The sequence below is a fragment of the Mytilus californianus genome, unplaced genomic scaffold, assembly GCF_021869535.1.
Source record: "Mytilus californianus isolate M0D057914Y unplaced genomic scaffold, xbMytCali1.0.p SCAF_9, whole genome shotgun sequence".
NCBI classification, from domain to species: domain Eukaryota; kingdom Metazoa; phylum Mollusca; class Bivalvia; order Mytilida; family Mytilidae; genus Mytilus; species Mytilus californianus.
The window spans coordinates 34612706-34622491 of NW_026262745.1; the positions used below are offsets into that span (position 1 = coordinate 34612706).

At 31.2% G+C, this 9786-nt stretch overlaps 1 protein-coding gene across 1 annotated transcript; it reads left to right on the forward strand.

Moving 5' to 3' along the window:
* The first annotated feature begins 892 nt into the window (after window positions 1–892).
* LOC127714167 (zinc finger CCHC domain-containing protein 10-like) lies at window positions 893–8256 on the forward strand. The gene is made up of 5 exons (XM_052220184.1): window positions 893–1049; window positions 3518–3679; window positions 4096–4152; window positions 5100–5156; window positions 8108–8256. The coding sequence occupies exons 1-5, from the start codon at window positions 1009–1011 to the stop codon at window positions 8244–8246; spliced, it is 456 nt and encodes a 151-aa protein (XP_052076144.1). The 5' UTR covers window positions 893–1008; the 3' UTR covers window positions 8247–8256.
* The last annotated feature ends 1530 nt before the right edge of the window (window positions 8257–9786 follow it).

Here is a 9786-nt window from a genome sequence, read left to right on the forward strand (position 1 = left end):
ATGCTTTAATATATCATGTATAATTCTGTCATTTTTATGTGAAAAATGAACAAACCACTCTGTAGTCCTGACCGTACGTATTTCCTGTTTTGTGGCTTTTGTAGAACGTTTTGCATGGTTTGTTGACATCGGGAAAGGGTGCTTTCATACACGCCCGCGTTCCAATGTCGTCAAAACTATTTTTGAGAAAACCCCTCAAGGCGACCGTTTCCAAGGCGCTCGTCGTTAGTAACATGCGTTAAAATATGCGCACTGTTAAAGGGCCGAGCCACCTTAAATAAAAATACACTCTACCAAATAAACCGACAGAATAAAAAAATGTCTGTTTCTTAAATAAACGAATGTGGAAAAACTGTTATAATGGGTGCAATTTGGCACAGTTTATATGCAAGAAAAGCTAATATAAGATAGCACATGTAAAAGTTGATGGATAGATTTATTTCGATTAAGCGTCAAATGTATTATACAATGTAACTGTGACTTGGATACGTAAAACATTGCCGGGCTTGAAATTCTTAATAAAATACATTTCAAGATAATGAAAAAAGAGGATTGTTACTTATCATATTACCCTGCTCACAAGTGCTGACAGTTAACATAAGACTGCACATAAAAGCTATTTATTTCTGTCTCAATAATGATTTATATAAATGAAAATGTAATGGCACTTCAAGTTTTGTAAAGTTTCACTTTCCAACCTTAAGTGAAAATAAATACCGACCTTCGGATCCATTAAAATATCTGGTTATAAGAAAAGAAATCACGAAGTTAAAGCCATTTTTTTCTCGATCTTCTGAGGATGGAGTATCGTAGTGGAGGTGTCTCCGTAAGGAGCAGAATAATTGGCAATTCTGTAAATCAGTTAACCGCGTCCGATTCAGAGTTTCTTTTTCAATTTGAGTTATCTCCCCATAATATTTGGGGAAACGTATTTCTTTTTATTTTATCAGACAGTAAAGGTTTTTTGAGTCACTAAGCTAGATAACAAGATCAAACTGCAGCAACAGAATGACTTCTTTCACGTTTCGACCCCCGTCATTTCGTAAAAGGTATATTGAAAGTTAATCATAACAAATGGACAAAAAAATGGTTGTGTTTACTCGAACTTCGAATTAAAGAAAAATTTAACCTGTGCAGCTGGACAAGTTTTAAAGTCTTAGTAACACATAGATAAATAAATTTTGAAACCTGAAATTAATTTGTGTTAAAAACATTACAATATGATTATCAAGATTGCTGTTTCAAATTAATAGAAAAATCTGCAAAAATCTCTTTGAAATCCTGATCCTGATCCTAAGGTCAATATTATGACACAACTGTTCTCTTTGTGCTGGATTTTTTCATCCTGGTACTTAATTTCTCAGTTATTATTTTCACAAGGTACTTATTGGTTAATTTGTTAGGCGCAGGATCGGGGGTTTTCAGGGATAAATGAATCTTTAAATCGCCCTGAACTTTTTACATATTCTCCAATTATATCTGCTGTTCTTTCGTATGTCTCCTTACTTGCTGGTGCTAACAGGTTTTGAAGATCTATTTTGATGTTTTGAATCTCCAGCTGTCTTTCCATTTCTTCTCTTTCCTGGTGGTATATCGGACAGTTTAGTAGGTAGTGTTCAGTGTTTTCCTCTTCACCACATTCACAGTATGGCGTGAGGGATTTCCCTATCTAATGGAGATATTTATTTAGCCTATTGTAGCCGGTTCTAAACTCAGACATGATTCTCCCTATAGTTGGGTTCAGATAATCAAGTGGAATTGGGTCTTACCTACAATAGGAACTAATTCATGCAGTTGTCTCCCAGTTTCACTTCTAGTCCATCTAAAATGAAAATTAATCTGTTAATAGGATGTGAAACGATAATATATTTAGATTCATGGTTATCTAAATGTATTCTATAGAAATATTTAGTTTATATGCGAAAAAGTGTCTGATTGATAATTGTTATTATTTTACATCCTGAAATCATTGTAAAAAAACAATGTTGGAAAAAATTTACTTCAAATTTTGTAAAACCAGAAGATAGATATGATCAGATTTCAGCACGAAAATGCAGATAAGTGAGTCAAAATTGTAAAATCATATATACTACCATGATGACAATATTATTGGTAAATTTTCCAGAGACTTAAATCTGCTTCATTAGGAATCTGTTGGAAAAGTTGTCTCATTGGTAATCTTATATTATTGGTATATTTTCAAGTGACTTAAATGCGCTTCACTTATGATCTGTTGGATAAGTTGTCTCATTGGCAATCATACCACATCTCCTTATTTTATAATTATTTAGCTGTAAATGTATATTAATATAAATGTAATCATTAATTTATACGAACTGGTTATCATGGTAACCATGGTAACTATATGCCATAATTGTTTTTCATTTATTTGGCCTTTAATTTATAGTATTCTTGTTTTCTATGAATATTTATCTTATGATCTAAATTAAATTATTATATTAAAAAAATATAATATTTGGAAATTGATTACCTAAAATAATATGGTACCAAAAATAAAATTCTGTGATTCAGTGCTGTGTCGACACTCATAACTGCCTAGATGACATGTTGAAGTGCTATCATGCTGTCCCTAGTGTAGCTCATTATTCAAAACTTCAACAATGATACAAGACAGATATATATATAAATATAAGAAATTTGTTTTGCATGCACACGTATAAAAATTGCGGTTTTTATCCAACGCAATCATAGGTTTGAAGGTTGTTTTTAATTTAGACTTGTACAAATGTACAATGTATATATATATATATATAGAATATTTAACAATTAAAACATTATTTCTAACAAATTGTTGACATACAATCAAATTGAGAAACAATATATTATATGATCAAAATATACAATATAAGGTATTACAAGTGTGTTTAATTTTTTATGCCCCTGCCGTAGCGGTGGGGGCATTAAGTTTTACCCTTGTCCGTCTGTACGTACGTATGTGGTGGCGTCACTTTAACCGTTCTAGAGTTATGCCCCTTTATAAATGGAAAAATTGCAAAATTTTTATTTTCTTCTAAATATCAAGGAATTTTTAAAATTGGAGTTATCTTCTTTTGTCCATGATTATAATTGAATCAACTACAATCAATGCTTTATACAATGCAATGTTTAATTTTGACTTCCACTGATAAAACACAGATCAAGTTGAATTTTGGTAGTGTCACTTTAACCATTATTGAGTTATGCCCCTTTATACATCGAAAGATTGCAAAATTTTTAGTTTCCATTCTGTAACTTAAGTTTGCCCCAACCAAACATTATGAAACCTATACACAATATTCATTACCACAAAACTAAGATCAAGTTCAAATTTGGGTAGCGTCACTTTTACCGTTCTTCAGTTATGTCCCTTTATAACTATATGATATGCAAGTGGGGGCATCATCTGTGTCCACATGTGGACACTATCCACATTTATTTAAAAATTTTTCTGTGCATTGCTTTAACAATGTTTAAGTTCTATTTTTTTTCTATAAAAATATTTTGTTTACATTTACAGCCAACCCAGTGCAGATGAATATAAATGCCAGAAATGTTTAGAGAAGGGCCATTTTACGTTTGAATGTACAGGGAAGAGAAAGTATGTTCACCGTCCATCCAGAACAAAAGAAATGATTAAAAAAATGAAGAAAGATGAAGAATTAGAAAGAGAAATGAAATTGTAAGTATCAGTACCTGTAAAATAAGGGATATAAAATTGATATTGCAAGTTTTAGCCTTATGCCAGTTTGAATATATATCTAATTCACATAAAAAAACAACGATAGAAGTGGGTGTCTGTTTAAAAATTTGATGACAAGAAAGGAATAACCTTACTATGTATACAGTTACTGCCATATTGATAAATAATTATAATCATAATTTCAAGATAAATTTATGTAGAATTATAGAAATACAGGTGTATCTCAGACTGGTTGAGAAAAATAATCACATATTTGTTGACAAATTGCAAATCATCATTTATAATTTAAAATCGTTTAAAATATTTGAATTGCAAGTAAAATTTTATCATGTGCATTGTTTTCTTTTGCAACTATTTACCTCATTTGATATCTTGATCCCTTTTAATAATTGTAGGAAAGAATTAATGAAACAAAATCCAGAAAAGAAACAAAGAAAAAGAAAAAAGAAAAGGTATGTACATGTACATTAAGTGATAAATATGTAGAAGAGGCTTTTTGGCACTGACCATTCATCTAATGAAGGAGGAGGGGGTGACATAATTCATTTCAGAAGGCAATTGAGAAAAAAAGTATGAATTGGCTGTGCCATCATCTGTACAAAGACAGAAAAGTTTTATATCATCATGGAACAAAGCAATTTAAATTTTGAAATATATAAATGGAAGTTTTTACTCAAGTGAGATACCAAACCAAATATGTTAAAAGTGGGAGTCAGAGATTTAAATCCAGTTAACAATACTAAAACGACACCAGTCAAAAGGACAAATGTAAGGATGAATAAAAAAGGACAGATACAAACTGCAAAAACATAAAACTATAGCTTTGAGCAAAATTTATCCCCACCAATAAGAATTGATCAAATGCACATTAGATTTATTTTACATCGCACAAAGCCATATTGATATTATATTTAATGTCTTACCTTATGTCCATTATACCTTTATGCCATATTGATATTATGTTTAATGTCTTTCCTTATGTCTATAAAACCTTTATGGCATATTTAAGATTACAACAGGGATTCCTTCTTTACAATTGTTCTAAATGAAGAGAAGATGGACTCTTCTTGATATATCTATGTCAGTTCGACCAAGGATAAAGGTCTAGGTAATCTTATAGCGGTATTGAAAATAAAACCAACCACTCATATATTAAAAGGGTAAGTAAGGGATGCTTCTCTAATAGGTAACCTGGTTTCAAACGGGGTTCCATTTTTTTTGTACATGTTGTAGGGCTGTTGACTAGGTCTAAAAATCTAAAAATTTATTGGTATAACACTTAAATTTTGGGATTGGTAGAAATAGAAAAAAAAATTTTCTAATTGTAGTTTTGCCAATTTGGATACCAAGTATGACACTAGTTTTCATGTCTATATTTATATTTACTTGTTAATTTCAGGTCAAGTCGTACAAGTTCTGAGTCTTCTTCATCTTCATCATCATCATCAAGCTCAAGGTAGTTTGATTTGTGAATAAAAGAAGAAACCTTTGCATTAGATCGATTTAAATACTGAAAGATTGTACTTTTCTGGAACAGCAGATAAATATACAAATTCAATGCTACATGCATTATTTTACTAAAGATTATTTTATAAGTTGTGGAATTCTTTCAGTATTAGGCTTCTGTGATATTCTTACTAAATATATATTTATAGTATGTGTATAGGTAACATGAGTCTATCACCATTAGTATAATTATCATAATGACATGATGCATTTGATCTTCAAGTATGTAATAGTTTTTCAGTAACAGAAAAAAATCATTAACCTTGGACACTTTTATTTGGTCCACCAGTAAAATAGACATTTTATAATTGAGTTGTTGCATAGTCATTTGAGTATAAATTGTTGTCAAACTGTCCAGATATTTGATTGAGCATGCCAAAGTGTATTGAAAAAATTGATAAAATGCTCTCAAACAATCTCAATTTACTGTTCTTTACCTTAGGTGATTGGTTAATCTGTAAAATTTATTTTTCACATTTACTCACCTCCCCTTCCTCGAAAAAAAAAATAAAATGAAAATAGAAAACCAAAAAAACCCCAAACAATTGTTTTTTTTTTTATTTGTATTTTTAGCTCACCTGACCTGAAAGGTCAAGTGAGCTTTTCTCATCACTTTGCGTCCGTCGTCCGTCGTCCTGCGTCCGTCGTCCGTCGTCCGTCGTCCGTAAACTTTTACAAAAATCTTCTCCTCTGAAACTACTGGGCCAAATTTAACCAAACTTGGCCACAATCATCATTGGGGTATCTAGTTTTAAAAATGTGTGGCGTGACCCGGTCAACCAACCAAGATGGCCGCCACGGCTAAAAATAGAACATAGGGGTAAAATGCAGTTTTTAGCTTATAACTCAAAAACCAAAGCATTAAGAGCAAATCTGACATGGGGTAAAATTGTTCATCAGGTCAAGATCTATCTGCCCTGAAATTTTCAGATGAATCGGACAACCCGTTATTGGGTTGCTGCCCCTGAATTGGTAATTTTAAGGAAATTTTGCTGTTTTTGGTTATTATCTTGAATATTATTATAGATAGAGATAAACTGTAAACAGCAATAATGTTCAGCAAAGTAAGATTTACAATTAAGTCAATATAACCGAAATGGTCAGTTGACCCCTTTAGGAGTAATTGCCCTTTATAGTCAATTTTTAACCATTTTTCGTAAATCTTAGTAATCTTTTACAAAATTCTTCTCCTCTGAAACAACTGGGCCAAATTAAACCAAACTTGGCCACAATCATCATTGGGGTATCTAGTTTAAAAAATGTGTGGCGTGACCCGGCCAACCAAACAAGATGGCCGCCACAGCTAAAAATAAAACATAGGGGTAAAATGCAGTTTTTGGCTTATAACTCAAAACCAAAGCATTTAGAGCAAATCTGACATGAAGTAAAATTGTTTATCAGATCAAGATCTATCTGCCCTGAAATTTTCAGATGAATCGAACAACCTGTTGTTGGGTTGCTGCCCCTGAATTGGTAATTTTAAGGAAATTTTGCTGTTTTTGGTTATTATCTTGAATATTATTATAGATAGAGATAAACTGTAAACAGCAATAATGTTCAGCAAAGTAAGATTAACAAATAAGTCAACATGACTGAAATGGTCAGTTGACCCCTTTAGGAGTTATTGCCCTTTATATAGTCAATTTTTAACAATTTTTCGTAAATCTTAGTAATCTTTTACAAAAATCTTCTCCTCTGAAACTCCGTGGCCAAATTAAACCAAACTTGGCCACAATCATCATTTGGTTATTTAGTTTTAAAAATGTGTGGCGTGACCTGGTCAACCAACCAAGATGGCCGCCACGGCTAAAAATAGAACATAGGGGTAAAATTCAGTTTTTGGCTTTTAACTCAAAAACCAAAGCATTTAAAGCAATCTGACATGAAGTAAAATTGTTTATCAGGTCAAGATCTATCTGCCCTGAAATTTTCAGATGAATCGGACAACCCGTTATTGGGTTGCTGCCCCTGAATTGGTAATTTTAAGGAAATTTTGCTGTTTTTGGTTATTATCTTGAATATTATTATAGATAGAGATAAACTGTAAACAGCAATAATGTTCAGCAAAGTAAGATTTACAAATAAGTCAATATAACCGAAATGGTCAGTTGACCCCTTTAGGAGTAATTGCCCTTTATAGTCAATTTTTAACCATTTTTCGTAAATCTTAGTAATCTTTTACAAAAATCTTCTCCTCTGAAACAACTGGGCCAAATTAAACCAAACTTGGCCACAATCATCATTTGGTTATCTAGTTTTGAAAATGTGTGGCGTGACCTGGTCAACCAACCATGATGGCCGCCACGGCTAAAAATAGAACATAGGGGTAAAATTCAGTTTTTGGCTTTTAACTCAAAAACCAAAGCATTTAAAGCAAATCTGACATGAAGTAAAATTGTTTATCAGGTCAAGATCTATCTGCCCTGAAATTTTCAGATGAATCGGACAACCCGTTGTTGGGTTGCTGCCCCTGAATTGGTAATTTTAAGGTGATTTTGCTGTTTTTGGTTATTATCTTGAATATTATTATAGATAGAGATAAACTGTAAAAAACAATAAATGTCGGCAAAGTAAGATCTACAAATAAGTCAACATGACCGAAATTGTCAGTTGACCCCTTTAGGAGTTATTGCCCTTTATAGTCAATTTTTAACCATTTTTTCGTAAATCTTAGTAATCTTTTACAAAAATCTTCTCCTCTGAAACTACTGGGCCAAGTTAATTATAGATAGAGATAATTGTAAGCAGGAAAAATGTTCCGTAAATTAAGATGTACAAACACATCACCATCACCAAAACACAATTTTGTCATGAATCCATCTGCGTCCTTTGTTTAATATTCACATAGACCAAGGTGAGCGACACAGGCTCTTTAGAGCCTCTAGTTCTTTAATTTTACAGTTCAGACAGTGATACAAGTTCTTCCTCATCCTCAGACAGTGATTCAGACAGTTCATCATCATCATCTTCATCAGATTCTAGTAGTGATGAAAGTGTAAAGAAACGCAGCAAAAAGAAGAGGAGAAGAAAATCAAGCTGAATTTATGAAATATAGTTAACAAAAGATAAATGAATAACATTCTAGCTCTTAGTATGTGAATTTGGATGCTAAAGAAAGAAGAATTGAGACAGTATTTGTTTAAAAATTTTCAGGTTTACATACCTTATGGTTTTTATACAAAATTTTAGAGTAATCTTTATTTTCCTACAGAAACTACTAAAAAAAACTTGACACATTGTTGTATGGTTTTGGCTATTCATTTCAGTGCACCTTTCTCGTGAAAACATATTTTTCCTTTTATACTTTTAGCTCTGAAGATTCTTGGTAAATATTCATAAAAAAATTCTTTGTTTGATATACATAGAAAAAGTCGGGCTAAGCAATTCACTTTCACCGAGGCAGCAATTAATTTGGTTGGATTTTGTTTTCCATCTCAGTTGAAAAATTGTTGACAGAAATTGGGATTTTAAGTTTTAGTAAAAGGAAAGACTTCAAACATTTGACAAGATAACCTTTTTCACAGCAGATACTTCATTGCAAAAGTAACTAATTTGGCTATGGTTAAGCATTTAACAAATGTTTTTCATAAAATGGTCTTGATAATCATTATGAATAGAAAAGAAAAATCTGAACAATTGTTTACATTTGAATAACCTTTTGAATATGTCTAAACACAAGGAAATAAATCATGACAACAATTTTTGGGAATTTAATTAATGCAAGGATCTGGAAACAGTCAATTTTTCCAGTCATGACCGAAACTGAAAGTTCTTTGACAGAAAAGCAAATTGGGATTAAGGTTCAAATTTGTTTTTACATGCATCGTATTTCTCAGTTGGTTTTGAAGATTAATTGATAACTAATTAATGTCTTAGTTTGTTCTTTTCATGGATATATTGAAGCTTTTGTAGATACATTTTTTGATATGTAAATAATAGGATTATTTTCCATGATATTGTTTCAACTATTTACTGTGTATGATGTTTTAGTTCTATAAATTCAAAAATTAATGTGTGCATTTATTATTGCAAATCCTTTACCATTGGTAAAAATGCTAATTCTAATTAATGTGATTGCAAAAGTCTTTCGAAGGAAAATCACTACTGAAATTATGAATGCAAGTTTTTATTACTGCAAACCTTTTACTGTCACATTTAAGGCATTAATAAAAACATCACAATAATTTCTGAATCTACGGTATTAATTTTGACGTGTTTATTTACATTGGTATTAAAAATGTACTTGTAACTTAATAAACAAAAGATATGGAATAAAACATGTTTTTGATATCATGATTTTATATTCTAGTTTATAATTTTTATGTTTAATGCAACTTCTGCACAGTTGAAACATAATAACACATCAAGATGAAATATCATTTTTTTCTTATTCTCTGTGGAATACAAACAAAAACATGTTTTAATAATAAGACTCTTCAGTGATTTGAATTAATACTTGAAAATTTTGTTATATTTCACTTTTTATCATCCAGAATTTTATATGGTATGATTTAGATAATACACAGCTTATGTAACTTCAATTGTCAATAAAAATTGCTCATAGAGGAAAGTTTTAATTT